This window comes from Sceloporus occidentalis, unplaced genomic scaffold, assembly GCF_023333645.1.
Source record: "Sceloporus occidentalis isolate IW3139 unplaced genomic scaffold, rSceOcc1.0.p SCAF_3, whole genome shotgun sequence".
Taxonomy (NCBI): Eukaryota; Metazoa; Chordata; class Lepidosauria; order Squamata; family Phrynosomatidae; genus Sceloporus; species Sceloporus occidentalis.
The window spans coordinates 5107059-5126061 of NW_028316983.1; the positions used below are offsets into that span (position 1 = coordinate 5107059).

A 19003-nucleotide genomic window follows, 5' to 3' on the forward strand; every position below is an offset into this window, starting at 1 on the left:
GACAGTAAGGGCTGTTCGAAAGTGGAAGCTCCTTCCTTGGAGGTCTTTAAACAGAGGCTGGATGGCCATCTTTCAGGGATGTTTTGATTGTGAGTTTCTGCATGCTGGGGGTTGGATTGGATGGCCCTTATGGTCTCTTCCAACACTACGATTTTATGGTTCTATGATCTGAAATGGAACAAACTTAGATTTTAATTGAGAAAATGGGGAGATAGATTCATCTGTCAAGGTTCTGCTTTCGGGACTCACCTCATCAAGTTTTCTCATACTCTAAAAACACTTTTTTCAACAATTTTCCAAATATTTTCAAATTTTCTTTCCATCCCTAGTCTATTTCTGAAAGGTACAGCACAACCCCCATATCTATTGAGTGATACATTCCTGGACTTACTGTGGAGATGTGAAACCATAGATAATAGCAAATCCTATTAAAATGAACAAGTTTTGGCAGAAGTTGACCATAGAGTCATACTGGAGGACCTAGAGATTCCTAGAAAGAATATCTATCTACATTTCTTGGCCCTTCAGCACAGCTCTATGGCCAACCTTCACCAGAAGCATGCCACAGAATTGCACTGGAGGGCCTAGAAAATGCCTAGAGAGAGACACATATTTTTTCAGACGTGGTTAAGTGAAACCATGTATATCAGTCCCACAGGTTGTACTGAATCTCATTTTTAACACTGTAATGGCAGGCAGGTACAAGACACTCTTCTTCCCTTCCCAATGCAAACAAGGGAGAAATTTGTTTCTGTATGTTTCTGAAGAATTTACTCAGATTGCAAATTTCTTTTTTGCAAATGGTTCAAAATCTTTGACAGCTTTGCTTTCTTTTGCCTTCAAGGATTCCCGCCCTATTCCTAATTAGAGTTTGCTCCCTCTCTTCTAGCAATAACACAAGGAGAAGGAGATCACCCTGATCTTAATGTTTGAATCCAAATGCAAGGGTGGTTTTCTGCCCCTTTCCCCTAAGGAACTCACCAGTGACTGTCCAATGCTGGCTCAGGCATCATCTACACTGCAGACGTAATGTAGTTTGACACTGCTTAACTGCTGTGATGCAATGCAATGGAACCCTGGGATCTGTAGTTTGTTGTGCCACCAGAGCACTTTGAAAGAGAAGGCTAAATATCTAATCAAACTATAAATCTCATGATTCCATAGCACTAAGACATGGCAGATAAAGTGATGTCAAACTGCATTAATTCTGCAGTGCAGACGCAGCCTGAGACTGATGCTAAGACATTTCAGCCACTGGGACAGTGAATTGCTCTGGGTTTTAGTCTAAAGGAGCTGTCTGAGGGGCTGAACCCTGTCTCCAAAATAGGTTCAGATCTTGGGGAGTGCCTTTAAACTTTGGACTAAAACAAAACTGGGTTTACAGTCCCACTTCTATGAAATCCATCAGTGGTCAGAGTGAGTGTCAGTTGCCTTGGGGCTGGAAGATGAGAGGAAGGACATTGAGTAGTCACTATCCTGGGGACCAAGCACTACCGAGAGATCACCCCCTTAACTTGCAACGTTCAGTCAGCTCTCCATGCTTGTGACTTTGACTTTTCCAGATTTGATTATTCATGGAATCTATTAATATGTTCTCTCTAGGAATCTCTAGGTCTTCCAGCAAGACTGTATGCCATGCTGGAGGACCTAGAGATTTCTAGAGAGAATACTTCTCTGGGCATCTGTAGGTCCTCCAGCACAATTGCACAATCAACTTTCAGCACCGGAGGACCTTGAGATTTCTAGAGAAGTGTTCTCTAGAAATCACTGCAGCAAGGGCAGGACAGGCAAACTCAGGCCTAACCTTTGGCATGGCGGTGGATGTCACAAGGAGGCCTCCCTTGCCATGGCAAAGCCAGAACAAGGCCATACTCACCCCACAGCAGGAGAAGGGCCCCACTGGGTGTCACCGCTCTTTTGGGGTGTCACCTAGTGTGCACTGCACCCCTGTATCCCCTAGTGATACCACTGTAGTGTGATATTCAGCTACATTTGCACAGTGATGTCAGTTTGCAACAACTGAAGTAAACAAAGGACAAAGGGGGTAAAGTGGGAGGAGGAGAGAGAAATTGGGACATTTTAATAGATGGTGAACAAGTGGGAAGACAGAGGATTCATCAGAACTGCTGCATACAGTCCTCTTCCCAAAAGTCTCTACCATCTTCCCAGAGCACAGCTATAGCCTATTTACATTTTGTTTTCCCATGGTTACCCTTCCCCAACCTGGAGCCCTCTGGCTTTGTGGAACTACACTTCCTATCATCCTCCAGCCAGCTTTGGCCAAATACATGAGTCCAAGACCTCTGCAGACCATTCCACTGAGGAACGCTTTGCTAGGCTTTGAATTATATAATTCCTTTTCATTTATTTTTGGTATCCCTCAGACACAGACAAGTGTGCTGACCCATCTCGCCTCTCCTTCTCCCTTCATCAGTAGAGAGGAAATTGGACAAGAAAGGCCTGCAAAAGAGGTTGCCGACCTCCTGTCCACTTCAGTTCCTCTTATTTTCCCAGAGAGGAAGGCCTCCATCACTGAGGCAAAACCTGGAGGGGCATACTGGGCCCTCCTCACCTGCAGCAGGTAGGCGGCCCCATTGGGTGTCACCTCTCTTTTGGAGTGTCACCCTGTGCAGGGTGCAACTCCCCACACTCTCCCAGCAGTACCATTGTCCCTTAGGAGTGGCTCCTGCTGGGGAGGCAGTGCCTTCTGTCCAGAGTTTGGTATGACTGATGGCAGTGCCAGACCCCAAACAAGCCCTCCGGAGGAAGCAGCAGTTTGGCCAGGCCATGGTCAACCAGCTGCACAGGGGGACAGGAGGCAACGGGAAGGAGACAGGGAGGAGCAGTCCACACAACACACTCCGCTGTCCTTTCCAGGACCCAACGTCTGTGATACCACTGCCCTCTCTCACATCCTCCCACATCTTTGGTATACATTTGTCCCTCCATATTCACTAGGATTAGGGGCACAAGACCCCTGTGAATATGAAAAAACCGCAAATAACAAAAACGCCATGTTTTACTGAGGGGACACCTCTCTAGGAATCTCTAGGTCCTCCAGTGCAACTCTGAGGTCAATGTCCAACAGACACTGACCACAAAACTGCGCTGGAGGAGCTACAAATGTATTCTTTCCAGGAATCTCTAGGTCTTTCAGTGCTACTTTTAGTTAAAGTTGACCATAAAGTTTTCACTGGAGGACCTAGATATTCCTAGAGAGAATATATTAATCAAATCTGTGAATAATCAAATATCAAATATCAAAGTTGCAAATATAGAGGGATGTGTATTTGATTATCTCTATTGCCTATTTTGTTTTATTTTGTGTTCTGTCTATGTAGGTTTTTATTTATTGATTGTATTCTAATATAGTATTATTGAACCGTGTATAAATGTTTTATTCCGCAACTGTTTGTAAAGTGCCATGTACATGGATGGTGCTATATAAATAAACAACAATAACAACAGTATATTGCCCTCAAAGTTGGGAAGCAGAGGAAGGCCCTTCCACATGATCTCGGTCCTTGGACAGGTATATATGGGGAGAGACACTCCTTCCAATATTGTTAATAGTCAAATATAGATGTAAGAATATAACCAAATAGACTGATAATAATAATAATAATAATAATAATAATAATAATAATAATAATAATAATAGAGTTTATTTATATCTTCCCGCCTCTCCCAGTTGGATCGAGGCGGGATCACAGCAGAGTTTAAAAAATACAATTAAAACATTCCAATATTATCACACAAGTTAAAATCAGAGTTAAAAACATAAAATTAACAATCATGGGTCAGATGCTCTCGTTCCATACAGAACAGTCTGTAATTCATAGAAGGTCAGCTGGGTAAAAAAGCTCTGTCTTAACCGCCTTCCTGAAAGTTTCCAGGGATGTAGCAAGGCGGATCTCCTCTGGGAGTCCATTCCATAGTCTGGGGGCAGCTATACTAAATGCTTTTTGGGAAGTAGAAACATATTTAGATGCTGGAACCTCTAACAATTTCTTCCCATTTGTTCTGAGAGTGTGGGGCAGATTGTATAGGGAGATGCGTTCCCATAAGTAACTCGGGTCCAAGCCATGTAGGGCTTTAAAGGTAATAACCAACACCTTGTATTGTGCCCGGAAGCTAATCGGAAGCCAGTGTAGATCTTTCAGAATAGGTGTTATGTAGTCAAATCTCAAGGATCCGGTGACCAACCTCGCTGCTGCATTTTGCACTAATTGGAGCTTCCGAACGTGATACAAGGGTAGCCCCATGTAGAGCGCATTGCAGAAGTCGAGATGAGAGATTACCAGAGCATGTACTACAGCTTCAAGGTCCCTTCGGTTGAGGTAGGGTCGCTGTTGGCGTATCAACCGAAGTTGATACCAAGCACTTCTGGCCATCGCATCTACTTGAGATGACAAACGTAGAGACAGATCCAGAAGTACTCCCTAACTGCAAACTTAATCCTTCAGGGGAAGTGTGAGCCCGTCTAGGAGTGGTTGACAAATTTCCTTCCCCAGGTCTAAGGATCCTACAGCAAGTACCTCCGTTTTCTCTGGATTCAACCTCAGTGTTTCTAGAGTCTTTCGTTCTTTCTTTCTTTCATTATATATATATATATATATATATATATATATATATATCAATCTTCTAGTAAAAACCGCATCCTCTCCAATCTTTCAGAGGCTCAAAAGAGAAGCACAGGCAGGTTTCACACCGCCAAAAATACGTGCTCGGCACGTACTAGGGTTAGGAAGGGGCGTCCTTTCCAGACGCCCCTAACCGTAGTATGTGCCAAGCATGTACTAAATGGCAGCGCCCATTCTATATGGGCACCGCCATTTTGACATATCGGACGCTTAATGGACGCATGTCGCAGTGCAGAAATGATGCCACAAGTGCATCATTGGTGCCTTGTGGTGTCATAACCGCGCCGCAAAAAGAACCTGCTTTTTGCGAGTTCTTTTTGTTGAGCCAGGGAATTGCGTGGTTTGTCTGCTGCGGTTCACTGGCGCAGCAAACACCGGTGCCGGCAGACTGCCCTTTTGGGTGGTCTGTAAAGCGCCACAGTTAGGATAATTTTATTCTCACACAGCTCATCACTCTTTCCACTCTCCTGAAGGTTCTGCTCCTTCAGCTACATTCACTTGCCCTAAAAAAAATTGTCCTGCTATGCTTATTCTGTTTAAAACCATGCTTGGAAAGCAAAATTACCCGGTGGCCTGTTATCAACAGTTGGAAAAAAGACTCCCCAGTGTGTGAACTAGAAAACTGAGCACCCGCGTGGCACGCTAATGTTTGCGCATTGTGTGCACTCATGTGTATTTGCATCAGAGATGAGACGTGTTCAGCCCAACTTGAAGCACAGGAAACTGTGGCAAGAATACTACTGATGAGTGTTGATAGGAACATTACTGGAAGGGCTAGTGGGAGGAGGATTTGTTATTTTTGCAAGCATGCCCTCCTTATTTCAGCTTTCTTTTGCACAAATACTCCTTCTACTGGATAATTTTGAGAACTACAGTGGAGCTTGCCCTTAACCCATGTCTTCTGAATGGCCTTTCTCTTAAGAACAGGTCTTGTCTTTGTTGTGCATCTTCAAGTTGTCACCGACTTATGGTGACCCTAAGGCAAACCTACCCTTTTGGGGTGGGGAGATTTTTTCAGAGGGGGGGTTGCTTTTACCTTCCTCTTGAGGCTGAGAGTGTGTGACGCATCCAAGGTCACCCAGAGGGTTTCCATGGCCAAGCAGAGATTCAAACCCTGGTCTCCAGATTCATAGTCCCACACTCAAACCACTATACCACACTGGCCATTGTTTGTTGCATGCCTTCGAGTTGTTTTAGATTTATGGCAACTCTGTGACAGGATTTTCTTGGCAAAATTTCTGCAGAGCATGTTTGCCTTTGCCTTCCTCTGAGGCTGAGAGAATGTGACTTGCCAAAGTCACAGAGTGGGTTTCCAAGGCTGAGTGGGGAGTCAATCTCAGGACTCCCAGATTCCTAGTCCAACACACAAACCACTGACTGCTGTCCTAGCATAAAAATATCATTTTATTTTACACACTTCAGGACAATTGCTGTTTTTAATCGCTTGGGAAAGTCTCCATTCTTACATTTCTATCCTTTGAATTGCAAGGGAGGGCGACTTGCTAGATGCTGAGCTAAACTGTCACTGACAATGTAATTCACAGATGGTCTTTTTCCCCCTTCTTCCTCCGAAGGAAATCCAATTTCCCCCTGTCTTCTCAATGACAGGCCTACTTATCAGTGAACTGTATGTTTGCAGGGAGTCCTCTGTCTTTCGCTTCTAACCGTGCTTCTGGCAGGTTGCCTTTCTCTTAAAGACTTCAAAGGTTCCCTTGGTAATTAATGGGAGAGAAGAATAATACAAATACTACTACTAATAATAATTCCTGCTTTTCTCCCAATTATCATCATCATCATTGTTATTATCATTAGTATCATTATTATTACAGGTTAATCATCCCATAGCCGGAATTTTGAAAGTTCTCCAAAATCCAAAACTTTTGAAATTATAATGCAAGTAGCAAAGTACTGTATTTGTAAGGCTGGAGAGAAACGCAGCTGGAGAGAGACACAAAGATCTGTAAAATGGTGGGAATCCATGCCTCCCGCAGATCTTATGCCTCGCTCCAGCCTCATTATATCTCATTAAGTATATGCAAATACAGGCACTCCAAAATCCTAAAAATTCCAAAATAGGGAATACTTCTGGTCCCAAGCATTTCAGATAAAGGATTTTTCTTTCTTGTCGTGTGCCTTCAAGTCATTTCCGACTTACGGCGACTCTAAGGCAAACGTATCAGAGGGTTTTCTTGGCAAGGTTTGTTCAGGGGAGGTTTGCCATTGCCTTCCCTTGAGGCTGAGAGAGTGTGACTTGCTGCCTAAGGTCAACCAGTGGGTTTCATGGCCAACAGGGAATCGAACTTTGGTCTCCAGAGTCATAGTCCAACATTCAAACCATTATACTATGCTGGCTAGATAAGGGAGACTCAACCTGTATTCTTATTATTGATAATAGTATTGTAACCAATTTTATTATTATTGAGTGGTGTGTGTGTGTGTGTGTGTGTGTGTGTGTGTGTGTGTTTTAACTCCACAACATTTTTAAAGGGCTGGAAAAGGGCACTTAGGAAGGGAGGGAGGTGATAAATAGTCCACTAGTCAGTGTAGTGCACAGCTGGATACAGCCACAAAAACATGCAGCAACATTTGGAGAAATTTACTTTCGATGACTACAACTCCCAGAATCCCCCAGCCAGTATGGCCACTAGTAATAGTGCCTGGATTTGTAATGACCTAACCTACCAAGTTTTCTCAGAGTTTTGTCCAAGAGGGAGAGGACTACTTATGAACAGACTCTAGCATCAGGATACACATGGCTAAGCAACATCAGAGCATGGTGAAGTTGGAACACATTATTAATGAAAAAGGACTGAGAAGCTAGGACAGGCTGCAGCAGTTTGCTTTTGCCGAAGCTTACTGAGAAGGGCAGGATTCTGTCCTCCTCTTCTCCATTTCCCCGAGCTGAGTTTAACTGAATGTGCAACAATTGTGGTGTAGTGGTTTGAGCGTTAGACTAGAACTCTGGAGACCAGGGTTCAAATCCCTGTTCAGGCACGAAACTCACTGGGTGATCTTGGGAAAGTCACACTCTCTCAGCCTCAGAGGACAGCAACGGCAAACCCCCTCTGAAGAAACTTGCCAAGAAAACGCTGTGATAGGTTGGTTTTAGGGTTGCCATAAGTCGGAAATGACCTGACGGCACACAACAGCAAACTACGACTAGTATCACACTACACTGTTCTAGTGCTATTGTTCCACTTTAATTGATATGGCTGCTTCCTGTAGAATGCCAGGTTTTGTGCATTAGTGAGGCCTAAGAGCTCTCTGGCTGAGAATGATCAATGCCTCTCCCCTAAATTGCAAATCCCAGCAATAGCAGTTGAAGTGGAATAATAGCACTATAATAGTGCAGTGTGATATTCAACTACCTTTGCACTTTGATGTCAGTTTGCAGGCAAGGAAAAGGGGGATGAGGAAAGAGAAACCGGGAAGCTTTAATAGCGGTTGAAAAAGTGGAAAGACAAAGGATTAATAGGGACTTTCCCTGCCAAATCAGGATAGTGGGCCCTTGGTAAGTCCCCCTGAGTACAATGGCACAATGAAATGGTGTCCCTTATACCAAATGGCAAGATCAGGGTTTACTTTTTGGAATTTATATATCTTTAAAATATTTTCAAGCCATGGATGGTTGAATGTGGATAAATCTGTGGCTATGGAGGGCTGGCTGTATGCTGCACGGAGTGCTCTTCTCAAGAGTCTCTATGTTCTTCCTGAATCACATCTATAAACCATTTCCATTTTGTTTCTCCTTGGTCACCCATCCCCAACCTGGAGCGTTCCAGCTTTGTGGGACCACACTTCCTATCATCCCCAGCCAGCTTTGGTCAAAAGCATGGGTCCAGCACCTCTGTAAGCCATTCCATTGAGGAAAGCTTTGCTGGGCTGTTTGGCAGCCAACTTTATCCAATTCCTTTTGATTTATTTTTGGCATCACTCAGACACAGACAAGTGTGCTGACCCATCTCGCCTCTGCTTCTCCCTTCATCAGTAGAGAGGAAATTGGACAAGAAAGGCCTGCAAAAGAGGTTACCTACCTCCTTTCCACTTCAGTTCCTCTTATTTCCCCAGAGAAGGAAAGACAAGCACATCCATAGCCTCTCCTATTGCGGTGGGACTGTGTGCATGATGTTCCTTTGTTTGCTGAGCTCGATCCGAGGCTTATCTGCTCTTTGCTGGCAGAAATAGCTGGCTTCTATTGCTCCTCTGAAAAAGAAATTAGCTCTGAGAGAGAGAAAGAGAATTCTTTCCCCTTAATCCCTTGGCTTCGTTATTTCCAAATAAATGTATTTTGCATTCTGCTGACACAGACCTGTAAACCCACCCTCCCCGCATTGCGCCTGGGGGCATGTCCTGTTTTCAGACTTAGCAGACCTAACATTAGTGCAATCCAGTCACCTTGAGTCCTTATACTGGGAGAAAGGTGACAAATAAATAAATAACAACAACCATAGCTCAGAGGACAGAGGATGGAAAAGAGCTTTCTTTTGGCTGTAGCTTCGACAGTCCAACAGAAAGGTGACAAAAGTTGTGCAAGAGTCTGCAGCCATCCCTCAATGCAGCCTGCAGCAATGGAAACCAAGAAAACACAGGTTTTAAAAAAATAATAATATCAACAACAACAACAACAACAAAGCTGGGGGTGTCACAAGGGGAGTGCTGGAGTGCATGGTGCACCAGGTGACATGCAAAGTGGGGGTGATACCATTGCTCTCCAAATATCTGCCTTTTTGCAGAAATGGCCTGTGAGGTTCACTTGCTTCCCTTCAAAACACCAAAGAGACTGTTTGAATGGGGCAAAGTTCAGTGGAAGGAGAAAGGAGAGATCCTAGTCTTTTAAAAAATTTAATTGCACTTTTTAAAAAAATTAATAATTTTAATTTTTTAAAAATACTACTACTACTAATAACACTAATAATGTTAAGTCAAAGGCTTTCATGGCCGGCATCCATAGCTTTTTGTGGGTTTTTCAGACAATGTGGCCAAGTTCTAGAAGAGTTTATTCCTGACATTTTGTCAGTATCTGTGGCTGGCATCTTCAGAGAATGAAGCTGTCATCTTCTCTGAAGATGCCTGCCACATATTCTGGCAAAGCATCAGGAATAAACGCTTCTAGAACATGGCCACGTACCCGGGGGGGAAAAACATAACTACTAATAATAATAATAATGTTTATTTATAACAACCTTTCCACCACAGGGTGGTACATCAAACACCTATAATCAAAAACAAACGATAAAACACCACACTATAAAATATTAAAATAGACTAATTTCCTAAAACTATAACTCTCTCTGGCTTTACTTCACGAATGAAGATTCAGGAAGGACTCATCCCGCGCTTTCTACAAGTGCATTGATGACTAAAAAGGCCAATCTGAGATAAACAAGTCCGGTTGCAGAAAGCACAGCAGAGAATCTCCTTGGGTGATGTTTCCGGGTTGTGGTTCTTTCTGCATTGTCATTTCTCTTTGAGACTCGTTCGGCGTGAGCTTTCAAAAAAGGCTGCAGCATCGTGAATAGTGTGTCTCCATGCCTCCCGATGCAAGGCCAAGGTGGACCATTGTTGGTGATCAATTTGGCCAAGCCTGAGATGTTGTTTCAGGGAGTCCTTGTATCTCTTCTTTGGGGCGCCCCTCTTACGCTGACCCGTGGCGAGTTCACTGTGTCCTCAGTAGCATGGCCTCAATGCTGGTGATCCCTGCTTGTTCAAGGACAGCAACATTTGTCACATAGTCAGTCCAGTGTATATTTAGAACTGTGCGTAAACAGCGCTGAAAATGCAATATTCTAAATTTATTTTTAAAGTCTTTCAAAATGTTCTTTAAAAACATCACATCCTTCCAAATTTTCATTTTAACCACACGAAAATATGTGCATGCAAATACATTATGGCTGTGTGTATGCGATTGTAATTTAAAGGGATAGCTTTAATTTGGCTAGTTGTTTATGTCACAACTATGACCATTGCATTCAGTGATATGTGAGTTATGGATAATGATAGTGTAAAAAACATTGCTAATGATTCTGCATGGTGTGGTATGGGATGAGGTCAGTGAGGGAGATGATACCATGAGTTATTGCACCGGGTGACACCAACCCTAGAGATGCCACTGCAACAAAGCCTTTCCTTTCCAGGGTGGTACTCTCACCCTGAGATCCCTTCCTTTGCATTGAGGCCCACAGAAGTGGGGCCAGACCCTGACATCTGCAAATCCTACTCCCCACTTTTCTTTGGTAGGCCCATGGCTATCATTTTCATCAGTGCTGCCCCATCCATAAAGTGCTTCCCCATCCAGAATCTATGGGATTCTGGGAGCTTTGGGGAAAGTTCCCATGCCACGCTGGGTGCAAGATTCTGAGTCCTATAGTACAAAAAGTAACTTATTTCAGCACTGCACAGCAGCAGATCACTCACGTTTTGCAGACAGTAAGTCTGGAATATCAGTATGCAAAGGGATCTTGTACCATCTTTGAGACTAGTCTACTTCCTCAGATACATGAAGGAGATGCACTGTTAGTTACTGTTAGAAAAAAAAATAGTTTGGTTATTTGTGGTCAAAAGGAGATTAGCAGCAGCAGCAGCAACACAGCAATAAGTGTGTACTCCACAGGTATTTGGTAAAAATCTAGATCTGAGCTTCTGGTAAATAAACAGGATACACTGGTAGGTAAAAAGAAACTTATTTTATTGTTACATCTATGTTCTACAAAAATATTCGGTAGAGAAAACTATGCTTGGTCGAAGAGTCTCTAGAGCTGACTCTCATGTGTGTAAGTAAGAAGAAAAACATCTTTAGTAGCACAGCCTGGTTTTTGCATCCATGCTTGGTGAGAGTAGAGAGAGGAAGAGACTGAACAAAGAGCAATAAACTTTATTGACCCCCATAAAAAGGAGGGGTATTGGAAGTGACCTCTTCATAGTCACACTGACCAAAGGACCATAGAGATATATATCAGTGTTCCTGTGTAGAAGACACCCCCTTCTCAAGGAACACATAGAGCTACACACAAGCATTGATGCTGATACTCCAACAGTTATTATTATTATTATTATTATTATTATTATTATTATTATTAACCTTTATTTATAAAGCGCTGTAAATTTACACAGCGCTGTACATACAATCTTTTTAGTTAGACTGTTCCCTGCCCTCAGGCTTACAATCTAAAAAGACATGACACAGAAGGAGAAGGGAGTGGTGGAGGGAAAGGGTAAGAGGTCCAGCAGTTCCTCTCTACCTCTGAGGCCTGGACCAAGGCAGATGGACTGGAGGGAGGGCTTGGTTTCAAAATGGAAGGTTAATCTTCATCCAGGGAAAATACATACTCTCAAGTAGGATAATACATATACAGTACATAGCAGTACAGGAAATGGTTTGATAAAACAGGCATCAAAAGAACATCAAATAGCAGGTGACAATTATGCAATGCCTGGGAATGCTTCTCTGAACAGGATGGTCTTCAGCTCTGTTTTGAAGCTGGTTAAATAAGTGATGGCCCTTGTGTCTCACGAGGGAAGAAGGTTCCAGGAGTGAGGGGCAGCGAGTGAAAAGGGGCAAATCCGAGATGGGGCAGAGGAAATCCTGGGCTGGGACAGCAGACCTTGACTACCAGAACGGAGGGCCCGAGTGGGAAGGTGAGGAGAAAGAAGGTCTGATAAGTAAGGAGGGGCCAGCCCATGGAGGGCTTTAAATGTCGACAGCAGGAACTTATACTGAATGCGGAAAGGGAGGGGGAGCCAGTGAAGGGATGCCAACACAGGAGAGATGTGGTCAGAGCGGTGGGTGGAAGTGATAATGCGTGCAGTTGAATGCTGAACAGAGATTAAAGGACGGAGGTGAGAAAGAGGAAGCCCAGCCAGGAGGACGTTACAGTAATCGAGTCTTGAGATCACTAGGGCATGGACCAGGATCTTGGCAGTAGAGGTGGAGAGATATGGTCGGATTTTGGCAATATTGTACAAAAAGAATCTACAAGCCTTGGCTGTGGTCTGGATCTGAGGGATACACGACAGAGAAGAGTCAAAGATAAAACCAAGACTGCGGGCTTGCTGGACTGGTTGAATAGAAATGTTGACCACAGAGACAGAAAAGGAGTGTTGAAGGGTGGGCTTAGGAGGAAAGACAAGAAGCTCCATCTTGGACATGTTGAGCTTCAAACGCCGATGGCGCATCCACTGCGAGACAGCTGTGAGACATGATGAAACTTGCTGTTCAAGCCTTGGAGAAAGGTCGGGGGTGTAAATATACAACTGGGTGTCGTCAGCGTACAGATGGTAGGAAAAACCAAAAGAACTAATGAGTTTATCTAAGGACAGTGTGTAGAGAGAAAACAGAAGGGGACCCAGAACAGAGCCCTGGGGAACTCCAACAGATAAGGGAGCAGGAGAAGAAGTCTGGCCCCCTGCAACTACTGCAAAAGATCTGCCAGACAAGTAAGATCTAAACCAGTCAAGAACAGAGTCTGAGAACCCAAGGTCAGAGAGTATGTCAATTAGGAGACAGTGATCAACAGTGTCAAAGACTGCAGACAGATCAAGAAGGATGAGAACAGAGTAAAGGCCATTAGCCTTGGCCTGTAAAAGGTCATTCGAGATCTTAGTGAGAGCTGTCTCTGTAGAATGCCTTGGGCGGAAACCAGACTGAAAGGGATCGAGGATGGAGTTGGCTTCAAGAAACTCAAGACAGCGAGAATAAACAACCTGTTCCAAAACCATAGAAAGAAAGGGAAGAAGAGAAATCGGACGATAGCTAGACAAAGAGGAGGGGTCAAGAGAAGTTTTTTTCAGAATTGGGGAAATGAGAGCATGTTTGAAGTCTGACGGAAAGAAGCCTGTAGAGAGAGAGAGAGAGATTCAAGATATGGAGAAGCGAGAGCAGAAGGGAGGGAGCTATAGAGATTAGAAGACGAGTAGGAATTGGATCAAGAGAACAGGTTGCAGGTTTGGAAGAGTTCAGAAGTGTAGAGAGTTCATCCAAAGAGGCAGAAGGAAACACAGAAATTTTTTTAGGTGAGGGCAATAGAAGATTAAGAGCAGGACAAGAATCGGGGGGGGGGGGGGAGACTATCTCAGAGCGAATAGTGGTAATCTTAGAGATGAAATAATTAGCAAAGTCATTAGGAGAGAATGATGAAGAGACAGGATGAGAGGGAGGTTTAAGCAAAGTGTTGAAGGTGGAAAACAAACGCTGTGGATGCCTCTCATTGGCGGAGATCAATGATTTGTAATAATTCTGTTTTGCCATAGACAGGGCGCGTGAGAAGGAAGAAAGAACAAATTTGTAGTGGATAAAAGCAGCCCACTGTTTGGACTTTCTCCAAAGACGTTCAGCCGCTCTAGAGCAGGACCGGAGAAACTAGATGATGGGGGTAAGCCAGGGCAGAGGCCTAGTCTTAGAGGAAGAAGTGCGTACAGAGACAGGGGCAAAATGGTCAAGAGTCGAGGAGAGAGTGGAGTTAAATAAAGACATTGCTGAATCAGTAGAATCCCCGAGATTTAGGGAAGAGAGAGATGAATCCAGGGTCTGACCAAGATGGTTAGAGTCAACAGATTGAAGATCACGAAAATGGCGTTGAACAGTATGACGAGTTACAAGATCCCTTTGCATCACAACGACAACAGTTTTTGTTTTAATCTGCTCTGTATGGCAGCGTGAATCCCACACTGGGAGAAATGTATGGCACATATTAATTAATACATACAGTACTGTCACTGTTGTTGTGTGCTTCAATTTTAATACATATTAATAATGTATTACCTATAACACAATATATTATATGTTAATGTTGTTCTTGTAGTTGTGTGCTGTCAAGTTGTTTCTGATTTATGGTGACCAAAAGGTGAACCTGTTATAGGGTTTTCTTGGCAGGTTTCTTCAGAGGGGTTTTGCCATTGCCATTCTCTGAGGCTGCGAAAGTGTGACCTGCCCAGAATCATCCAGTGGGTATTTACGCTTGAGCAGGGATTCAAACCCTGATCTCCAAAGCTGTAATCCAACACTCAAACCACCATACCATGCTGGCTCTCAGGACCCATTTATTTATATATTTATTGAATGCACTTAAAATTAATTGAGTTATTTGTTTAAATTAGTTTATTACTAAACCAATGGCACCATTTGCAATGTCTCTGCTTGTTCTCCACAGGTTATGTCCAGACCTGCCTTTCATCGTCAAGCTATAAGAATGAAAAGAAGAAGCCGGGGCTCCGCTTGCCCTCCTCAGACCCAATCTATGTCCCGATCCATGAGGATTACAGTGACCCAGAGAGCCCCCAGTCCAGCCTCTCCTCCCACTACTTCCATGGCGAAGCTGCTGTCACTGAGAGCTACTCCATGGATGCCTTCTTCATCACCGACGGGCGTTCCCGACGGCGGAGTGACGGCCCACGGAGAGGGAGCCACCGCCACTCTTGCAACGAGTGTGGCAAGACCTATGCCACCTCATCCAACCTCAGCCGGCACAAGCAGACCCACCGCAGCCTGGACAGCAAGATGGCGAGGAAGTGCCCGACTTGCAGCAAAGCCTACGTCTCCATGCCAGCCTTGGCCATGCACATCCTGACCCACAACCTCAAACACAAGTGTGAGGTCTGTGGCAAGGCTTTCAGCCGGCCATGGCTGTTGCAAGGACACATGCGATCCCACACGGGTGAGAAGCCCTTTGGCTGCTCCCATTGCGGGAAGGCCTTTGCCGACCGCTCCAACCTGCGAGCCCACATGCAGACCCACTCGGCCTTCAAGCACTACAAGTGTAAGCAGTGTGAGAAGACCTTCGCCCTCAAGTCATACCTCAACAAGCACTACGAGTCGGCCTGTTTCAAGGGGGCTGAGCACAGTTGCGAAATGGAGGACTGAGAGGCCCTTTCTTGGGAGGGCAAAGGAGTCCCGCATCGGCCACATTCAGGGATCTGAAGCTAAGAGGGAGAGAAAGCAACAAAGGGAGAAATGAGTGCAACCTAACTAATCCTCTGGCATCCCATTTTTTTCAGCTGCTTTTAAAATGTCCTGGTTTCTCTTGCCTCCTACCACTTCCGCCTTCATCCTCCGCTTACTCCAATTTCTGCAGACTGCATTCAGAATGGGAAACTACTGTATATACTCATGTATAAGTCTAGAAATTTTAGGGAAAAATTTGACCCCCAAAACCTGGGTTGAATTGTCCATGGGTCAGTGTCAACTCTGTACTTTAACTCTTATTTTAAAAAATGAACCATCTCTTTCTCTCAGCAGAGTGGTGAAAAGTGAGAATTTAGTCAGTCCAGGGAATACCTAAAAGAAGCACCAACCCTTCTATGTACTCCACCATGGCATTACTTCTGGCTTCTTTGAATATCTGAGCAGGAAAAGAGTAGCATTCTTTGGCATCGTTTTCCTTTGTTTTGTCCTTTATATCCTTTGTTACATGCCCCTAAGTTTTACCCTTGACTTATTCATGGATTATATCTAAATCCATAATTTGGGTCCCAAAACCTGCCCTTGACTTATACATGAGTGTATATGGTAGTTGGCACTCAATTAACTCCGCAGGGCGGAGGGGAGAGGAGTGGACCCAATCTTGCCCTTCCCTGTAGACTCAGGCAAAAACAAACTGCTGCAGCCTCTCCTCACTTGTCTGTTCTTCCTCATTAATAACTTTTGCCATCTTGACCATGATGGGATGTTGCTTGGCCACACGTGTCCCAATTTTTCCCTCTGTGAAATGTTGGAGGGTGTGGCAAACTCGGAGAAGCAAATAGGACCTCGGGAACAAATTGCAAGTCATTGAGTTACAGGAAGGATGCTCTTGGAGAAAACCTTGGAGGCTGTCAATTCGATGGAATCTCTTCCTTCGTCAAACACGTTTGTGGCTTTTGAAGGGTATCAACAGTTGATGCTGAGGTCCAATGACATTTTCACCCCGTTTCCTTTTTTCTCCTTCCATCTCCATATCATCAGCTGAAGCAATAACTCCAATCTTGCTAGAAAGAGCTGAGAGACACCTTGGAAATTCTCATAAGCAAGATGACGCTTGACTGTTTTTCAGGATTACTGAAAGAGAAGAAGAAAGATGGGATCTCTTCTCTCTTTTTCAGAAAACTTTTAGGGGGGGATCTGGGTCTATTTATTATTTAATTTATTTACAGTATTTATTTGAGTGCTGCTCCTTCTCCCCTTTTGGGGGAAGAACGAAACTCTTCAGTGTTGCCCTTCGGGAAATGATTGTCTTGGGAGTACAAGAACCAATGCCTAAGCTGTGAAAGTTTGCAAGAGGGGTTGTTGCAAGAATGGGGTTATTTGTGGAGCTGTCAAAGGTCAGGTATTGAATGGTTAGGTGAATGATTGGTTTAAAAAGTCAAGTTTTTACAAGCAAGGAAGAGATTAACCTATTAGGTGTAGTAAAATGGGATTTTTGTGCATTTGAATGAAGAGTTTGAGATGCGCAAGAACAGCCAGAGGGGAGGGAGATAGGAATTTCAGTGGTTAATACATGCATATTGCCAGAACTGGTGTGATGGGTTACAACAGTCTGTTGACTGTCACCACCAAGAAGGAACATCCACATTAATTTCCCATATAGCTGAAGGACAAATGTAAATTCAAGCCAGACATTACTCTAGTACAAGACCAGCCTGTAACCCTGATGGAAAAATAGTGGTATAGGGCAATACAATGGTCCCCCCATCTTCTCTGGTAGGAGCACAGGACCCCTGTGAAAGTGGAAACAACTGTAAAGAAGCAGTACTTTTCAAACCCGAGAGAACACCTCCCTAGGAATTTCTAGGTCCTCCAGCACAACTCTATGGTCAACATCTCCCAGAATGTGACCATAGAATCATGCTAGAGGACCTACACATGTCCAGAGAAGTGTTTTCTCTAGGAATCTTTAGATCCTCAGTGCAACTTGATGGTCAACGTCCAGTAGAATTTCTCTGGAGGACCTAGAGATTCCTAAGGAGAGCCTATTAATCAAATCTGCAAAAGTCAAAGCCGCAAATGTGAAGAGGTGATTGTGTTCTAAAACATCTGCTTAATTAGGTCTACTTAACAAAGAGTGCATCTACGCTATTGAAATGATGCAGTTTGACACCACTTTAAGTGCTGTATTTCCATCCTATGGAATCCTGGGGGTTGTAGTTTTACAAGGTCTTTTGCTTTCTCTGCCAAATAGTGCTGGATTCCCACGATTCTGTAGGATGGAACCATGGCAGCTGAAGTGATGTCAAATTGCATTATTTCCACAGTGTAGATGCACCCATGGTTAGTTATACCTAGCATCCCTAACTAATTAGCTCATGCAGAATCCTGGCCATAATTTATACACATTTGTGCACACCAAGACCTGAAGTCCTGAACTTCTTTGCTGTGAATTTGCTCTCGCTGCTGCTTCCTCCTTCCTTCTTGTGAAAGGATGTGAAAGTGACAGTTGCTAAGGGACCATTTGCAGCATGAAGGCTTCACATAGGACCTGAATACCCCTGCATTGCTCACCCAAGGAAATAATGTGACTTTCAGAAGAACATTTCATATGATGCTCAAGAATCCTCAGCACAACAGGTACATCTAGCTCTTCCCAGGCCCTTTAGGGATGTAGACTGGATCCAGTTAAGGTTACCAGGTGAAATACAGGACTTGGCTGCTGTACCTTTTATAGTGCATGTGTTGTTCATCTTCAAGTCATTTTCTGACTTATGGCTACCCTAAGGTGACTCTTGGCAAGTTTATTCAGAAAGGGTTTGCCATTGCCAGTCTCCTAGGCTGAGAAAATGTGACTTGCTGGAGGTCACCCAGTGAGTTTCCATGGTCACATGGGAATTTGAACCCTGCTCTCCCAGTCAGTGTCCTAGTTTAGGGTTGCCATCCCCGAGGACCTCCAAACCAGGAAAAATGTAGGACAATGTTTTAAAATGTAGGACCTTTTTTTTTTAAATTTCCTGGCCAGGAAATTAAAAAAAAAGGTCCTACATTTTAAAACATTGTCCAAGGCCTCACTGGGGCCTGGGAGAGAGTGTCTCCCAAGCCCCAGGCGAAGCCTTCCAGGGCCTCGCTGGGGGGGGGGGGGAATCCCGGGGCTGGGGCCAAACTGGGGCGGGACCGTGCGGACCCACCCCAAACTGGGAAAGTCCCGCCCCCAGGCGAGATATGGCAAGCCTATCCTAGTTGAATGCTCAAAGTATTGCACCACATTCACTAGACAAGGGAATTTCTCCAGGTGTTGCTTGTCATGCAACCAGGTAACAAGCAGCCCTTGTTGAAAGTCCCTCATCTACACAACCATCAAAGGCACAGGAGCCCTCTGCAGTTTTTACTCTAGCAGCCCTAGATCCACTTCTGGCATTCTTCACATTCCAATGGACCATCAAAAGGGATCTGATCTAATTTG

The 19003-nt window shown here is 44.2% G+C and overlaps 1 protein-coding gene across 1 annotated transcript in view; it reads left to right on the forward strand.

The window, feature by feature from the left end:
- Positions 1-17009, forward strand: part of SCRT2 (scratch family transcriptional repressor 2) — a 40925-nt gene extending 23916 nt beyond the window's left edge. Inside the window, exon 2 of the mRNA XM_089518447.1 lies at positions 14789-17009. Coding sequence (XP_089374573.1) covers positions 14789-15498 — 710 coding nt within the window. The 3' untranslated portion in view covers positions 15499-17009. The remainder of the gene's footprint in view (positions 1-14788) is intronic.
- Positions 17010-19003: the final 1994 nt, after the last annotated feature.